Below are 18,662 nucleotides of genomic sequence, written 5' to 3' on the forward strand. Positions count from 1 at the left end.
GTTAAGCGTCCGACTTCAGCCAGGTCACGATCTCGCGGTCTGTGAGTTCGAGCCCCGCGTCAGGCTCTGGGCTGATGGCTCGGAGCCTGGAGCCTGTTTCCGATTCTGTGTCTCCCTCTCTCTCTGCCCCTCCCCCGTTCATGCTCTGTCTCTCTCTGTCCCAAAAATAAATAAAAAACGTTGAAAAAAAAAAAAAAAAAAAAAAAAAAGAAAGTATTTCTTTTTTAACCTAAAAAAAAAAGAAGACACACACACCACCCCCCCAAAAACAACAGAATAACTTATAAACTTTCCCAGGTTTTAGTCCCATCACCTCTTTCTGCCTAACTCTCCCCACCACACAATTGGTAAATTGATCAAAATATGTCAAGATGCATGTGAATTATAAAGCTGCTTTGTAGCACATAAATTACCAAGACAGAAAATGTTAGTGATTTTGGCAACATGTTGGATTAAGACTACAACCTCCTGCTTATAAACACCTAGACATATGTTTGATAAACTGTAATTAGAAAAGTTTATATTACAGAGGTGAGCTTTAAAGAAGGAAAAGGAAGTTCTCAGGTGCCAGGAAAAGTGGGGCCTGGAAGTTTTGGTGGCTCTCCCACTGGGCTGTCAAGCATATGCTAGAGTTTTAAAGTCATTTGGACACAAGGAAAGGCCTTGGTTTTGCCTGCTGTGGGAAGTAGGAACTGCAACCTCTATTTAGACCCACAAAAGATGCACAGAAAGCTGGACCCTCAGTGAAAGGGAGCACATCAGCCATGCTTTAAGTGCCAGAAGACCCAAATACAAGTAGCTTAAAGGATTTATTATCTCACATAGCAACATCACTGAAGGTGGGACATATCCAGGGTTAGTTAATTTAGGGACTCAACAGCAGCAACAAAAATATAGGGGCTTTCCTTCTTTCCTATTCTGTTATTCTTTTTTTTAATCGTTTTTATTTTGTTTTTTGAGAGACAGAGACAGAGTGCTAGTTGGGGAGGGGCAGAGAGAGAGGGGGACACAGAATCCGAAGCAGGCTCCAGGCTCTGAGCTGTCAGCACAGAGCCTGATGCAGGGCTCGAACTCACAGACTGCGAGATCATGACCTGAGCTGAAGTCAGACCCTTAACGGACTGAGCCACCCAGGCGCCCCTCTATTCTGTTATTCTTAATTCTATACAATGTTTCCATTTGTGGTTGTATAATGGCACCAGTGATTGCAGGGATCATACCCAGTCACAATAATGTCTAGCAAAGATGAGAGGGTATTCTGGACTCTTCTGTTTACAAAGAAAACTTGCCCTCAGATTGTCTTCCCACCAGGAGGTCCTGTTGTCTAAGATAGATTCTTTTGCCTGTACCTAAACCATCTTTTAGCAAGAAGAATGAGGCTATCGTGATTTTCTTAGGCTGATTATGAGTTTCCCTCTAGGTCTGGGAAAGAGGCCTCCTTAACTGAACATGCAGGAAGATGAGCACTCAGCTGATGATCAAGGAAAATGGGAGAAGGCAACAAAGTAACAAAATACTGGCACCTGTCAGAGAAGCAAATTTAAAAATACTCTGAAAGTTCACTTCCACACCCAAAGGCAGCGGGGGAGGGAGAGTCTTTGCTGCAAATTCAAAAGTACTGACAATCAAAAATTATGAAACACATGGAGAAGTGAGGGTTACATTGCAAGAACCTCAGAGAGTAAGGTTCTGAGACTCTAAAAATAAATGTGTGGGTTTTTTTTTTTTTTTACATTTTATTTATTTATGTTTGAGAGAGAGCGAGCGAGCACAAGTGGGGGAGAGGCAGAGAAAGTGGGAGACACAGAATCCGAAGCAGGCTCCAGGCTCTGAGCTGTCAGCACAGAGCCCGACCCGGGGCTTGAACTCACAAACTGTGAGATCATGACCTGAGCCGAAGTCGGCCGCTTAACTGACTGAGCCACCCAGGGGCCCCAAAAATAAATGTTTAAATGACTGGAAATAAAACATGGAATAAAAACTATAGGAAAGAATAAGGCCCCATGGGGACATAACGGAAAAATAACCAAAATAACTTCAGAAATCAAAAATGTTGTTCATTAAAAATCAAAAGTTTAAAATAGAAGATTAGATGTAAAGAGGGAATTACTTGCCGAAAGGAAGTTACCCAGAATGAAGCCCAGAGAGATGAGATGGAATATATGAAATCAAGATTAATGGAATTCCTAATTGGAATTCCAAAAAGAGATTACCAGAGAGAAGCGGGGAAGAGAGAATATATTTGAAGAAATACACAATTTTCTACAACCATTGAAAGATACAAACTTTCAAATTCAGGAATCACAATGAGTTCCAACCAGGATAAATTAATACAGATCCATACCGACACATATCATAAATCTTCAGAACTCTAAAAATTCAAGACAGAGCCTCTGAAAAGAATGGCAGTTAGACTGTAGTAGCCTTCTCAGTAGTAATATTTGCGCACAGAAGACAATGTAGCAAAGTCTTCAAAGTGCTGAAGAAAAATAATAATGAACCTAGGGTTCTAGACCTTTTATTCAAGATTAAAGGTGATACTAAGATTTGTTCAAAGAAAGGCGGTTCATTACTCACCTTTGCAGAACTACTGAAAGATTGTACTTCAGTAAGAAAGAAATTGAACCTAGAAAAAAGAGGTGGGATGTAGGAAGCGATGATAAAAAGCAGAATTGTTACACATTTGTGTAAATCTAAATAAGTATTATAAAAAATCATAATATCTCATTTTGAGGCCCATAAGAAGCAAACTATAATTCTGAATGAAAAAGCATGGAGATGAAAGGGTATGATTTGATTTAAAGGCTTTCTGAGGTTTTTGTATTATTCACGAGGAAGGTAAAATACTGAATAACTTTAGACTTATACTAAGGCAAGGATACACATTACTATTTGTATTTTAAATAAAAAAAAATGTTTAAAGTAATCTATACACCCATCGTGGGGGTGGATCTCACAATGCCCAGATCAAGAGTCACATGCTGTATAGATTGAGTCAGTCAGGCTTCCCGACAGAACAAACTGAGGGTTGCTAGAGGGGAGATGGGTGGGGGATGGGTTAAATGGGTGATGGGCATTATTAAAGAGGGCACTTTTTGGGATGAGCACTGGGTGTCATATGTAAGAGATGAATCACTGGGTTCTACCTCTGAAGCCAAGACTACACTGTATATTAACTCACTTGAAATAAAATTAAAAAATCAATCAATCAATCAATCAATAAAATGAAAAAATTAAAAGCTAATGTATATTTTTAAATTAATAGATATTTTAAATCTAATATATCATTTTAACAAATTTATTTTTACCTAATTCATACTACTAAAGCCAAATATTGTTTTTTGTTGTCTAGTTCACTAGTCCTCAGCACTTGTTCAGATGGTGACCTCCCTCTGAGTCATGATGAGCTCTCTAATACATCACATCCCTTTAATTTTTTTCCTTGAGATGTACAAAAAAATATCATGATTCAACTTCAGTAGTAGAACTTTCTAACCAGCATTTGGGAACTAATTATTAATAATTATTAATAAGCCAATTATTATATTCATAAAGCTAATTATTATAATAAGCTAATTATTTCACTTCACTGTTTTGGGTACCCAGGTAGGTTAAGTAGCATGTCATGTCTTGTCATGTCTGCAACATGTCTTGTAGTTTTCTTTTTTTCTATTATGAAAGTTAATGAATTATCAACATGTAAAATTTTCTCATTATCATGATTTTGGTATTTAGGATGACTTATACCATTACATCACCTTAAAGTATTTTATTAAGGTTTGTTAAAGCCCCTATAGAGATTTAACTATCTGGTGTAACTTTGAGGATATATTGTTTATGAGAATCTATGGAACATGTGCTATGTATCATGTACTTTACTTGGTATATTTTGTATATTATTTCTGTTGTCCTCTGTGTTTTCTCAGTTGCTTATTTATTTAATCACCTATTTATTATAATAATTTCAGTATTCTCAGTTTCTGTGGGTCACAGATCCAGGCCCTGCTTCCTTGCATCCTCTCTGAGTCCGGCCAGGTTGCAGTCAAGGCATTGGCCAGACCTGTAGTGTTATCTCAACGTATGACTACAGAATGATCCACTTCCAAGTTCATGTGGTTGTTGGCAGTGTCCATTGCAGGCAGTTGGACCGAGGACCCCAGTTTCTTACTGTCTCTGGGCTGAAGGCAAGGTTGGCAGGTTCTTGCCATGTGGGCCTCTCCACAGGGCAGCTAACAGTTTGGCAGCGTGCTTCATCAAAGCCAGCCAGAGTTGGCTAGCAAGATGGAAATTAGAATGTTATGTAACTTGATCTCTGAAGTGATATCACCTTAGTTGTCACCTTAGTTGTGTCCTGTTGGTTAGAAATATAGGTCCAGCCCACACTCCAGGGGTTCAGTGGGGACCATTTTAGAGCCATAATATCCCAACTGCTTTATGAAATAGCTTTTATTAAAAAGTATCTAAGGCTCAGAAGTATCAAGAAATTATTGAGGTCACAGCTTGTAAGTACAGGTTTTGAATCTAAGCTAGGTCTTTTCTAATTCTGCTGTCTCTTCTATTTTGTTTAACCAAACCGATGATCGAAGTAAGAGAGCAACTAGGAAATCTTAGAACGCTGCAGATTCACGTGCCAAAATAAATTTGTTGATTAAATTCCTTACAACCCCTTAGAAATATCATGAGTATAGAAGACTCTTAGTGACTATTGTTCATTAAATTTATCATAAATTAAAATTCTCTATTTGTTTTTAGCCACTGAACTGAATTTTAGGCAATAGAAGAGTTCAGAAAATTATTGATTTAGTTTAGAGTTATAGTGGTTGATAATGGCATAATGTTTTCCAGAGTGCCAGACTTAATAAATTTGAACTTTATTATTATTAGAGTGACCTTAAAATTATTAGCTCAAAATCCAGAATTGTTTAAACTATTCTTAAGAAATATTTTATGCAGTACATAGACTGTTTCTTAACCTTTTTGGATTATGGACTGTTTGAATAATCTTTGGGAGATAAATTAAACCTTCTCCCAGAAAAGTTCTCATACAGAAATTTTTTTCATCTAATTTAGCTGTGGCATTATGACCGCACTAAAACCCGCTCATGGTTCAAGGACATATCTATGAAATTACAGATTAAGAACTTGATTCAAAGGGTTTTCTATACATATATATATATACACACACACACAATAAAATATTATTCAGTCACTAAAAAAAAGGAAATCTTGCCATTCGCAACAGCATGGATAGATCTAGAGAGTATAATGCTAAGTGAAATAAGAGAAAATACCGTATGATTTCACTCACATGTGGAATTTAAGAAACAGAATAAACAAAGGAAAAAAGGAAACAAACCAAAAAAACAGACTCTTAACTATAGAGAACAAACAGATTATTATCGGGGGGAGAAGAGAATGGGTGAAATAAGTGAAGGGGATTAAGAATATACTTATTTTAGGGTGCCTGGGTGGCTCATTCAGTTAAATGACTCTTGATTTCGGCTCAGGTCATGATCTCATGGTTCTGAGCCTTGGCTCTGTGCTCACTGTGCAGACCCTGCTTGGGATTCTCCCTCCCTCCCCGGCCCCCCCCCCCCCAAAAAAAAAGTTTGTCTCGATGAGCACAGAGTAATGTATAGAATTGGTGAATCACTGTATTGTACACCTGAAACTTGTATAACTATAATGCTGTATGTTAACTATACTGGAATTGAAAATAAAATAAAATAATGCTTTGTGCCATTTGAAAAAAAACCCTAAAGTGTTTTTTTTCTTTTCTTTTCTTTTTTTCTTTCTTAGTGCAAGCGGGGGAGAGGGGCAGAGGGAGAAAGAGAGGGGGCGGGGGGAAAGAGAGGATCTTAAAGAGACTCCATGCTGTCCGTGCAGAGCCCGATACGGGACTTGATCCCGAGACCCTGGGATCATGACCTGAGCTGAAATCAAGAGTTGGACACTCAACTGACTGAGCCACCCAGGCGCCCCTCCTAAAGTGTTTTCTAACAATAAGAAAACATTAATTCTAGGGAAAATAATTTTTTTTGCTAATCTCTTTTATAAGAGATTAGAAAAAATTTATTAAAAAAATAAAGTTTTATTGTTTCCTAAGCATTAAAATTAGAAGTTGTTGAGTACCCTTTTTTCTCTAGCACTCTAAGCAATTCTTGACATATAGTAGGTACTCAACAAATATTTAATAAATTAATGAATTAATTTCAGAATATCAAATGAAACACTTGTAAAATACTTTTTTCTGGTTGGGAAAATGAAACTTTCTCATTTGAATAGTACTGATATTTGACATCAGAGATCTGACCACAGGCCTTTCAAGGTGCATGTTATTTTATCATCATATTTGAATATAAATTCAAATTAGTGTTTTTATATTTTAAGGTAAATGAGCATTTGAAAGACATTATGGAACAAGAACAGAAATTGAAAGAACATCACACAGTTGAAGCTCCAGGAGGTCAAAAGGTATATATTTCAAAGAAAATAAGGTGTCTTTATGAGACTATGTATGTTCACATATATGTGTTGTTTGGGAAATACATATATTAATTAATAGATATGTTCATTAAATTGTTTTTTGGTGGTGTTGTGTGCCCTAGAAAGCAGGTCATAAATACCAAGTGAGTAGAAGTGCAAAATGAAGGTTAATCGGGTGGAGGTATTTAGGAAAAATTGTTAATGATTAGAACTCAATTTGTGGAGTACTTGGCAGAAACAATGACTTTGCCTTTGGCAAAGTGTATGAAACAACAGAAAACATTTTCACTGTACCAGCCTTACAATGACTTCTCTTAAGACCAGCCTTTTAAATATATTCCAGTAGTTGTAGGTTGTACATATGGTTATTCTGTGAAGAAAGAAGCAACATTAATATGGATTCATTCTTTAAAAATTCGTGTGGCTTTTAGAGTTTCCTTCTTTGAAAATTTGTGTTTTTGTTATAATGAGAGCTCTTTAATCATGTTGTGTAGCATTTGAATTGAGGTGTAAGAAATTATAATTATTCAGCGACCTTATTTTCCAATTTGGATTATTTAAAGTTTATTATTATACAGTTTTTCTATTCATTTTGGGCTAATGCTCCTGGTCACTGATACCTCTGTAAGAAGAGAAAGAGAAAAAAGGAAGGAAGGGGAAAGCTGTTTTGTGTATTATCAACTGCAACAGAAAACTTTGTGGGAGACCACCTAAAATTTTGTCAGAACTTGATGTTTCGGCATCACAGTGAATTCCCTCATTTAGCTTACTGACTAGCTCCTGAAAATACTATCCATACTTGATTCTTCATCCTAACTTTGTTGATGTCCTTTCCCCCTAAAGGTACATGAGAATGGAAATCTTTTTTTTCATCACCCAGATCACATACTCCATTTCCCTGCCTTCTACCAGCTTCTGCCTCTCTCTTCCCTCCTGCTTCCTCACCCTCCCCCACCTCCCGCCATTGCCGTCCTTTCCTATTAGTTTCCCTCCTTTTCTCTTTCTCATCCCGTAGGAGTTGAAACCTCTGCCCCCAGTTTTGTGCCTGGAACTAATTGGGAGTAAGTTAGATGGCATCATCCTAAATTATAATACTAATGGCCTTTTTCCATGATATTTAAATGATTAAATCCTATAGTACTGCATACACATCATGAACTAAATAGGGATTTTATATGCTGGCATAGGACCCAATAAACATTATTTCTGTTGGGGGAAAAATGCCATTTATATTCCGACCAGAGTAAGTAAGCCTTACTTTTCTTAAAAGCTATATGGAATCTGGACACTACTTGTATTATACCTCTTTGACTTTTTTAAAACTATTTTTTAAGTTTATTTATTTTGAGAGAGAGAGAGAGCATGAGTAGGGGAGGGGCAGAGAGATGGAGAGAGAGAGAGAGAGAGAGAGAGAGAGAGGGAGAGAGAGAGAGGGAGAGAGAGAGAGAGAGAATGAGAATCCCAAGCAGGCTCTGCACTGTCAGCACAGAGCCCGACGAGGGGCTTGAACCCACTAACCATGAGATTGTGACCTGAGCCGAAACCAAGAGTTGGATGCTCAACCAACTGAGCCACCCAGACGCCACTACCACTTTGTGTTATAATAGCACTTCCCCATGCAATTTCACATATTAACCTCACAACCAGTATTTGTTAAGTGAATGACTGAGTAAATGAAGGAATGAATGTGATTCATTTTTAAATATGTGGATTAATACATATTTTTATCTTAGCACAACACATGTTTTTATTTTCAAATGAATTTTCTTTTTTTTCCCATTGATAGAATCTCTGTGAAATCTATGTGAAATTGACAATGTCAATTTTACATTACATAGTCTTACTGCAAAGTAGGTATCATCATCATGAAGAATCACTCTGTGACAGCATAAACTAGGGAAAGCAGTCTCTATTACCTAGCAGTGAGATTTTTGGCATTCGAACTAGTTGATTTGGCTGGAAATTTAATCATTTCATTCTTGATTTTTATTCCTACAAAAGCAACATTCTTGACCCTGTCCTCTTTTTAGGGATGAGAGAATGACTTGCTCTTCCTTATTGCTATGCGATTGGTAGGAAGTTGCCATGCCTTCCACCTACTTAAGCTAGCTTGCCTAGTGACCCAGATGCTAGCCATGTTTTCTATGATTTATCCAGCTATAGACAGAGCCCATGGTGTTGGATGATATTTCTTACTTTTTGTCCTTGCCCACCTATTCCCAACTTAGATGTTCAATAAAATCTATTTTATGAAACTTTTTTTTTACAACCATCTTCTTGGTAAAATACATACATACGTTGAGGGATACTTGCACTGTATATTGTTAATGCTGGATGAAAAGTAGCATTCCAAAGCTATTTTCTTTAGATTGTTAAATCTGCTAATGGTGTATTTCTGACTGTTGGATTGGTTGGTGTCCTTAAAAGGAAGGCATTTTAAGTAGTGCCATGTTTTAGGAAAATGTTTTGTTTAAAAAGTTTACTAATGTTATTTTCTGTTTGTTTTTTTCTTCAAGTTGCTCTTTTGCTTCTAATATTCATTTTTATTCTAAAGAGGATGCCTAGTTAAATGTGAATTTCAGATAAACACCAAAAATTTTTTGGTGTAGTTGCATGAACATCTCATATTTTTATTTGCTAAATCTGGCAACCCTACGTAAAAGATCTCTAAAGTTTATAGCCATGACATGAAGCCCAACATTCATTCTCTTAAGGGGTTTGTACAGAGTGCTATGGCAAAATGAGTATAGACAAAGTAGAATAGTTCTGCCACTGATTAAATTCATGACTTTCACCAAGGCACTTGACCTCTCTGGGCCTCATTTTCTTTATCTGCAAAAATTTTAAAGTTGAATTAAATGGCTTCTAAATTCTGTGACTAAAATGATTTTCAAATTTTTCCTTCTCAATATATTAGTAAAAGTAAGGAATTCAAAGCAAAAGGTTAGTGAAAATATTAAGCAGTCGGTTATCATAAAGTTTCATATGTGTATATGTTACTTGTAGTTTTATGATAACTGTGGAATACCTAAGAAGGTTTTCTAGAAGATGTGGGACTTGAACATGGCCTTAGTAGGTTTTATGATATTTGCAAAGGAGGACACTAGGTCATAGGGAATAACATAAGTTACAAGGAAAATGTATATTTAGGAATTGGTAAGTAGACCATTTGGATATTCATGGGTTTATATTCCTAAATTTACAGTAGTAGCTCTATAGAGAGTAAAGTTTGTTTCTCACAGTGTTAAAAGATACATGTCTACTCGGTGCAACATTCTTCACTTTTAAAACAGAAATACTGGTGAGATATTTTATAGAAGGGTGGGAATTGGATTAAGGAATTGCCTTTGGAGAAAAGAAATTAACTGAGTTCTAGTTGCTTTTCATTTAAAGGTATAGTCTCAAAATAGACCACACTTTCCCCAGTGAGACAGTAGGTGAATGCTTCTACATCTTTGCTTGATTACCTCAGCGTATGTGAATTTCCACTTTGACCCGAGTTCCTTAGCAATTAAAAACTATGACCAACTTTTAAAATTCTTTTTATTCAAACAGTACTTTAGATACTATTGGAAAGAGATTTTTTAAAATAACATCAACTTTTTAAAAGTTTTGTTAAATCCAGTTGTTTTTGTTGTTTGTTTTTTAAGTAAGCTCTAAAGCTCTGTGTCCAATGTGGGGCTTGAACTCACAACCCCAAGATCAAGAGTCACATGCTTTACTGACTGAGCCAGCCAGGCACCCCAGAAGAAAGAGTCTAAAGTCAAATACATTTGGGAAATGCTGCCTTGTCTGTGCCCCTTTAAAAATGTTACAACCCATTTTAGTACATTGAAGGCCTACATAAGAAGCCTGTTTCTCAAATGTATTTAATCTTTGACCTCTTCTGTGAATGACTTCTATTAACATCCTGTGGAATTACTGTTATTTGCAGCATGCTTTGGGGAACATTGATTTGTAACCTATAATTTTGTAATTGATGAAGTTGCCTATTTCATATATAAATATATAAAACATTTAAAGTTATAATATAGTACATCATTCTCAGATACATCATTTGATTTGATTCTTAGACTTATTTACCTGGTTTCTTTTTCATACCATTATTTCAGTCAAATAATTTTGAAGACTTCACCTGCCTAAATTAGATCATTTTTAAGGAACTCTATCCCTAAGATTCTATTCTATAATCATAGTTTATTCTTGTGTGGACTTCTGTGGTCAATGCTGATTCTTTCTTTATACCTATTGCCAATATACTATTTTTCTTTCATAGTCATTTACTTGTGGTTACTGGTAAAGCAACTTCCCAATCTAGAATATGCCTGTGTTGTATTATCAACCTATTTAGTATAGTTAAATGAGGAACTTAGCATTTTAAACATATTTAAAATTCAGAGATGATACCGTGATATTTTTTTCTCCAAGCAATATTTTACAAAGGTGGCTTGCCCTAGAGAGATGTAAATATGAGTTAGGTATGCTAGCACTATGATTTTCATCTTTGCCTAAGAACATTGTAGAACAGATTTCTTTAACAGATATATAGGTGGTGTTGGATACAGACTCAACAAAGACTTGGACTGGTATAGACTTAATATAACATTTTTTTTAATGTTTATTTTTGAGAGAGAGAGAGAGAGAGAGAGAGAGGAGAGAGAGATGAGTGTGGGCAGAGGAGGGGCAGAGAGAGAGAGGAGACACAGAATCCAAAGCAGACTTCAGGCTGTCTGCGCAGAGCTTGACATGGAGCTCAAACTCTCGAACTGTGAGATCATGACCTGAGCCGAACTTAGGTGCTTAACTGACTGAGCCACCCGGGTGCCCCCTTAATGTAGCTTTTTAAGAACTTTTATTTTGAAATATTTCAGACTTCTGAAAGGTTTCAAGATAGAAAAGAACCCTGTATACTCTTGACCCAGATTCATCAGTCTAACATTTTGCTGCATTAATTTTCTCTATATATTTATGTGTGTGTATACAGGTATGTATGTGTGTATATATATACACACACACACACATATACATCATACACAAACACATATGTATGTAAATGTTTCTGAAACATTTGAAAGAGGGTTGCACACATCATATCCCATTACCCCTTCGTACTTCAAGGTGTATTTCTTAAGAAGAAGGCTGTTTGTTTATATAATCAAAGTACAAGTGATTTAATGTTAGTATCATACTTTGATCAGACTTAGAGCCTATATTCCACTTTTGTCACTTGTCCCAGTTGCATTCAATTGTACATTATAATTTTTTTTCAGTACAAGATCATGTCATGTATTTAGTTGTCATATCTATAGTGTTTAAACAGGACTAGTTCTTTAGCTATTCTTTTTTGCTCGTGACCTTGACATTTTTAAAGAAATCCCTCCATTTGTTTTCTTCTGATATTTCCTCATAATTAAGTTGAGGGGTTGTTTTTTTTAGACTGGAATGCTATATAAGTTGTGTCCTTCTCACAGTATTATATCAAGAGGCACATGATACCCATTTGCCCCTACTGGGTGATGTTGATTTTCATTAGTTGGTTAAGATATTGTCTGGTTTCTTAACTTTATGGTTATTATTTTTACTTTTACAGTAAGTAATTTGAGATGACATACTTTGATATTTACATTTGACCCTTGAAAAATGCAGGATCTTAGGGGTGCCAACCACCCATGCAGTCAGAAATCTGATTATAACTTTTGACTCCCCAGAAATTTGGCCACTAATAGCCTACTCTTGACTGGAAGCCTTACTGATAACATGAACAGTTCATTAACAAAATATTTTGTATGTTATATGTGTTTTATACTGAATACTTATGATAAAGTAAGCTAGAGAAAAAATGTTATTAAGAAAATCATAAGGAAGAGAAAATACATTTCCAAGATGGTACTGTATTTATTAGAAAAACCCATGTGGAAGTGACCTGTGCAGTTTCAAGCCTGTATTGTTCAAGGTCAACTGTACTAATTTTAATTTGCTCAGTACTACAATATGTATATAATAGTTTCAGAGTCTCTATGTGTATACCAATGTGAAAAAGAAACCCACTAAGGAGTTTAAGATTTGTTTGCAATTCTTTTTTCTTCTTCTTTTTTGGTTTGTTTTACCCTTATAATGCTTTTATATGTTTCCCAGTTTTATTGAGATATAATTGACATATGGCACTGTATATTGGTTAACATCCATCATCTCTTGTAGTACAATATAATTCTTCTTTCTTTAGATTGATAATATATGGTCAAAATACTGTGTTCTGAAGTTGCTTGGGTTATTCCTTTGAAATATATTTGGGTTTATTGGTTTCTGCTTTCATTTAGTTGTAGTGACTTTTTTGCACCATCCTTGTTGATTTAATTTTGTTTTTTTGAATATATAGAACATTATATGATTTCCAAATTATATTAATTCCAAAAGTCAAAACTCGACAAAAGTGATAATCAGAAAGGTATTACTCCCTCCCTGTATCTCTTCTACCTCTTTCCTTCCCCTCACTCCCTGCTAACCCTTGTAGGTAACCAGTTGGTTTATCCTCATTTTTGTTTATATATATATAAAAATCACAGTATTATATATTGTTTTATATATAGGTAACAGATATGTAACAGATATATATACTGTTTTATATATATATATATATATATATATATATATATATATATATATAAAATATGTTTTTTCTCCTCTAACAAAATATATTTAATCTTTTGCAATTTGTGTTGTTCATTAACAGTATATCCTGGAAATTACTCCATACAGTCCCTAGATACCTTCCTCATCCTTTTTTTGCAGCAGCACAGTACTCTGTTGTGTGTATGTACCATAGTTTATTCTACCACTTTCCTATGGGCATTTAAGTGTTTTCTAGTATCTTGCAATTACAAATAATACTACAAAGAATAATGTCCTTCTGTATTCTTGGATTTTCAGGGTAAATACCCTAGGACTTGGATTGCTAGATTGGAAGGTAAATGCATTTGTAGTCTTGGTAGCTAGTGCCAAAGTCTCCAAGGGGTTTGTACCATTTTACACTCCTGTTGGCAGTGCAGCATAGCTCTCAGACCTACAAAAGAGAAGACATTTCGGTCTCACGAGTCGTGAGGTGACAGGTCACAGCTCTGACTAACTCCTTAAAGAATTCCAACTTTGTGAGGTCTCCAGGAAAGGCCCGGTCAAACCAGCATCCTCCCAAAGTGGCTTGAGAACACCTAGAAGAAGTTCAGGAATTATCCCAAATCCCAGAGAGGTCATAGATACCCAGAGGATGACATAGAGCTATTTGGGGAGTATTAATGGCAAGTCCTAAAACAACTAACCAGAATTTACGATGAGTCATACATATGTGTGTTGAAGACAGTGCAAAGGAATGCTGGAAATGGGAACTATTCCAGAAAATCTGAACTGCCCCCGTTGGCCCCTGTCATCAGTAAGGACTTAATAAAAATAAGAAATTTTTCACTTGTCTGTGGCCTTTTAAAATGTTTTGGTCTCATAATTACATCTTAAAACAGGATTTGAAGTTGCTGTTTGCCTAGTTCTCTGAAAAGTAAAAGGAGGGGAAGTTGCTATTCACTTCAGAAATACAGTTGTCCTTCAGCAAGAAAATTTTGCTGTATATTTGAACTTATTGAAGTATGAGTTTACAACCATGAATAGCATAGATATTTATTTGTTCTTTTAGTATATTTACTTTTTTTTTTAGTCATATTTCCTTCAAATAGCCAATCTATATGGTTTTCCTATTCCCTTGAATAGGATTGCTATCACTAAATTAGGTCAGTGAAGAGGTGGGAAGAAGGCCAGAGCAGTCTGAATTAGTGAAAAGTCACATTGAATATTTTACAAGATATATGGAGTAACTTGAACCTTCACACCTCTCCTGTTTTGAATAATTGGCAATAAATTGCTTTTTATCAGTTTCCATATAATGGATTTTTCTAGTCTCAAAAAGAAGAAAACCCGTTTTTGAAGTTTCTGTTATCCGTTGGAATCCTGACACATTCTCAGTGGCTTCCTTCTTTTTGCTTCTGCTCTTATACTTTTTATGGTTATCATAACTGCAGTTGCCAAAGACTTCTGGTTAAATGACAGATTAAAATATATGCAACAAAATTGTTAAGGTTATTCTTCCTGATGCAATAAGAAAAACTTACTGGACATGTTCTCTCTTTATGGAAAGTTGGAATTTTTCTGAGTCTTGAGATGACATTTTTTCTGATTCTTGAAGTTCTTGAAAATACTTTATTCATATTATTTTCCAAATAGTCTTATTTTTACAGTTAATTTTATGTAGGAAAAACTTTTTTTTTTAATTTTATTTTTAAGTAATCTCTACATCTAGTGTGGGGCCTGAACTCACAATCCCGAGATCAAGAGTCACACTGACTGAGCCAGCCAGGAGCCCCTGTAGGATAAACTTTCTACATAAAAGTTGAATATGAATTTTAATTCAGACCCCATTTAGTTTGGTTCATTCAACAAATGTTTATTCAGGGCTGTTAGAAATTGTGCTAGGAAATACAGAGTTAAACAATCACAAATTATTAATTCATACTAACTGAAATTATGAGTTTATTGTATTTATCATTTTGAAGAAATAAAATTATATTCTTTGGGATACCTCCAGATAGTAAAATTAATAACATTTATATTCTCTTTATGTAAGTAGCTACTTGCCCTAGAGACTCTGTAAAAATCTTAGTAAGAATTGCCAACTAGTCTTCCGTCCATTAATTAAATGAAATTGTCATATAGTTGAAAGAAATTATTATGTTTTTCAAGTCTGCAATGCGGTTTGCTTTATTCGTATATTTACTGATACAGTCTTCTTTTCCCTTGGGAAAGAAACACTGCCTGATCAGACTTGCTCTACTAATGTTTAAGAATGATAATGATTGCAAATCTAGCTCTAGAATCTTTCTACTTCCCTTTTTGTGATACAGTTTTATTTTTTATTTTTATTTTATTTTTAATGTTTATTTACTGAGAGAGAGAGAGAGAGAGAGAGAGAGAGAAAGGAGGAGGAGGAGGAGGAGGAGAGAGAATCCCAAGCAGACTCTGCACTGTCAGTACAGAGGCTGATGCAGGGCTCAAACTCATGAACTGTGAGATCATGACCTAAGCCAAAATCAGAAGTCAGATGCTTAACTGACTGAGCCACCCACGTGCCCCTGGATTTATTTTTTAATATGATGTGTGATTCTAGAACTCAGAAATAAAATTCTTTGCTGCCAAAGTATACAGAATATCCTGAATATCTGAAAAATGAATTTTTGTATTGGGAGAGGAGATGAGGGGAGGAGAAGGTGGAGGTCTTTATTAGTAGGAACCTGTATATTTAAAGTATTAATTAACATTTAAAAAATACTATGAGAACTATAACTTGGAACTCCACTTTCAGAAACTTTACTGTCACTTGTTAATTAAAAACCATTCTGATGAATTTTCCCTTTACCTTTTGCTTTCCCTTTTTTCCCTGCTGCTTCCTCTGAAGTCTCCTTCCAAATGGTTTTGGAAACTGGTTCCAGTAAGTTTGCCCAACTACTTCAACTTGCTCTCCAGAAGTGTAATTACAGAATGGTATTGTTTGTGTCTTGCTGGTATAATCATTTCCTATAATTCTGTTAGTTGCTGCATAGAGATTGGATTTTATGGTATTTGATCATAATGTAAAATAAAGAGATAAAAAAAATCTGGCCAAAATTTGGATTAGAAGCTTTAAAAATAGTTTAAGGTAACCATTATTTTGCTAGTCCTACTGATATTTACAGACTGTCGGTAAATAGGTGTAAAAAAAATGTATGGATAGAGATTCTCATTAGTTTTAATAACTTTAGGAGAAAAGTGAGTATGAATTGTATATGTAAATTTTTTGTATTTTAAAATATTTTTGAAGGAATCATTTCCTTTCAGCCTGAGTTGTAGGGTACATTTTTTGTTTGATAAAAAGTGACATATTCCCTGTGGTCGTACCAGTATTGGACCTAAACTGTATTCAGTTCTGATTTGACCTGAAGGGTGATTCTTTCAGGATTAAATCTGGGTGGATAGACCACGTAAGAAGTATTTTATGCCCTCAGAAATAAAAATATAACTTAGAAATACAATATAATGTTGAAAGAGAAAATATGATGCCCTTTTAAGTGCTAAATTTCTCAGTTGGTAGAAAGAATACAGAATGTCTCCATGCAGTAACTTTATAAAGCCATATAGTAAGATAAAGTGCAAAAGACTCTATAATTCTCATGAACTGCAAATGGGAGTTGTACAGGACTTGAGGATTAAGTTGATTTACCTGACACATCTTCTAGGATATAAGCTGCAGGAAAATGTTTTAGCATACCACTCATAAATCCCTGATAGTCTATTCTAAACCATTGGCATTTAGTGCTAAAGCCTCACAAGGCTTTGTGTGTGTGCCTTGTACAGAAGTGCTACTTGGCAGCAAGCAGTAGGACAAGTTACACAATTCAGTTCTTTGTTTCATGACCCTGAGCGCTCGACTCAGTCCGGTTCAGACTGTAGGCTGAAAACAAGCTACTCCTAGAGATCTGGGAAGTTTGGGAATGAGCCCAGCCAGTTTGGAGGATTTCTGAGAGGGAGACTATTTTGTTTCTAGCTGGCCAGAGAAAGGGGTGTAAGGATCTGGAACTGTGGCTTACTTACCAAATGTGAGGAGGGTAGCCTAAGGCTAGAAGATGCTACTGGTTGATTTCTTCTTTCTTTCTCTCCTCTCCCTTCGCCTCCTCTCTCCTCTTTTTTCATGGTTGAATTTTAAACTGTCTACTAGCAGCAAAGTAAGGGAGTTTTCTAAGGATATTAAAATCAATAATCCATTGAAGAATTTATATAATGCATGTATGTAAATTTTTTCTGAATATAGGTACTCTGAGTTTGGAACATACCATTCAGTGTGGATGCCTGGTGTGCACTGATTAAAAAGAACAAGCTCTCTGAAAATCTTCAAAAGGAAAAAATGTTCCATGAATCTTGGGTAGACAGAAATAGGAATAAATAATTCTTCATTAATGCATATACTTTGCTGAGGGATATCACTTCACCACCTAATAGTAAATATTCTTTTTTAGTAAATTATTTTTCTGTTCTTATTCTCACAAAAGTATTTTATTTCATAATTATATTTGAATTATAAAATGTAGAGATGACCAGTTCAGATGGAGTTAGAAGAAAAATTAGTTTTGGTTACTTTTTAAAAAACTTAAAATGTCAGTAACCAATATAATCATACGTTTTCCTAATAAAGCACTTCAGTATGCATCTTCCTTAAGTCATCAGCATTATTCTCTTGGCTTTAGGAGAGCTAATAGCTAGTAGCAGGCCAGCCTTTAGTTGTTGCTGGCTATGTGCCCAGCAGTGTGCATGGCACTTTACGGGCGTCACCTTACTTCATCCTTCAGTGATCCTGTGAAATAGGTATTATTATTAACCCCATTTTACCTATGGGGAAACTGAGAAATGAGAGTTTAAATGATTTGTCCAAGATCACAGAGCCAGTAAATGTCAGAAACAGGATTTGAACCTAGGTCATCTGACTCAAGGGCTTGTTCTTGTCACCACTGAGTTCTACAGCACATCTCGGTTTTTAGAAAACTCTTGTAAAGTTGTGTCTGGTCACACCAGGCAGTCTTTGGAAAACAAAGATTTCTTCTGTTTTTCTGAGGGGGAACAGAAATCCTTACATTTGCTCTGTCCTTGAAGAAAACCTCACTTGGGAGGGTTTTTTCAGTTCCACAGTTACTACACTTCATTTATGTTATCTTAACATTCAGATACCAAGCCAGAATATCTTGGTGATATTCCAGTTCCTCAAAGTGATATTTCTTATTGCCAAATTTCCTGTAGGAATAGTATCATATTCTTAGACCTGCTCCCCAATTTTGAAAATTCTTACAATTCTGCTCAAGTGGCACTCTTGCTCTTCCCATAAAATAACTTGTGGTCTAAATTCTAGCATTAAAATAAATGCATTTTATTATCTGCAAAAGGACAGAACTGACAATTTGGATACAAAGTGTTCAGAATCTATTTTGTGATGCTTTTATATTTAAATGTTTAGGCTAAATGTCATTTCATATAAATTGGCAACATCATGTTATATTAAGTACTTTGGAACTATAATGCTGTTGCTCTGTATTTTACTTTGGTAATATTTGGTATTA

At 35.3% G+C, this 18,662-nt stretch overlaps 1 protein-coding gene across 9 annotated transcripts in view; it reads left to right on the forward strand.

Moving 5' to 3' along the window:
• Positions 1-18,662, forward strand: part of CAMSAP2 (calmodulin regulated spectrin associated protein family member 2) — a 113,002-nt gene that overhangs the window by 66,771 nt on the left and 27,569 nt on the right. For 5 of the 9 annotated variants that reach the window (XM_078440834.2, XM_078440827.2, XM_078440829.2 and 2 more), the window contains 2 exons: positions 6,391-6,474; positions 15,977-16,009. In XM_078440834.2, coding sequence (XP_078296960.1) covers positions 6,391-6,474; positions 15,977-16,009 — 117 coding nt within the window. Of the gene's footprint in view, positions 1-6,390; positions 6,475-15,976; positions 16,010-17,385; positions 17,553-18,662 lie in introns of those variants that run through there. The other 4 variants (XM_078440831.2, XM_078440832.2, XM_078440833.2 and 1 more) reach the window with 2 other exon arrangements.

This window comes from Panthera onca, chromosome F1 (assembly GCF_046562875.1).
Source record: "Panthera onca isolate mPanOnc1 chromosome F1, mPanOnc1 haplotype 2, whole genome shotgun sequence".
Classification (NCBI taxonomy): Eukaryota; Metazoa; Chordata; class Mammalia; order Carnivora; family Felidae; genus Panthera; species Panthera onca.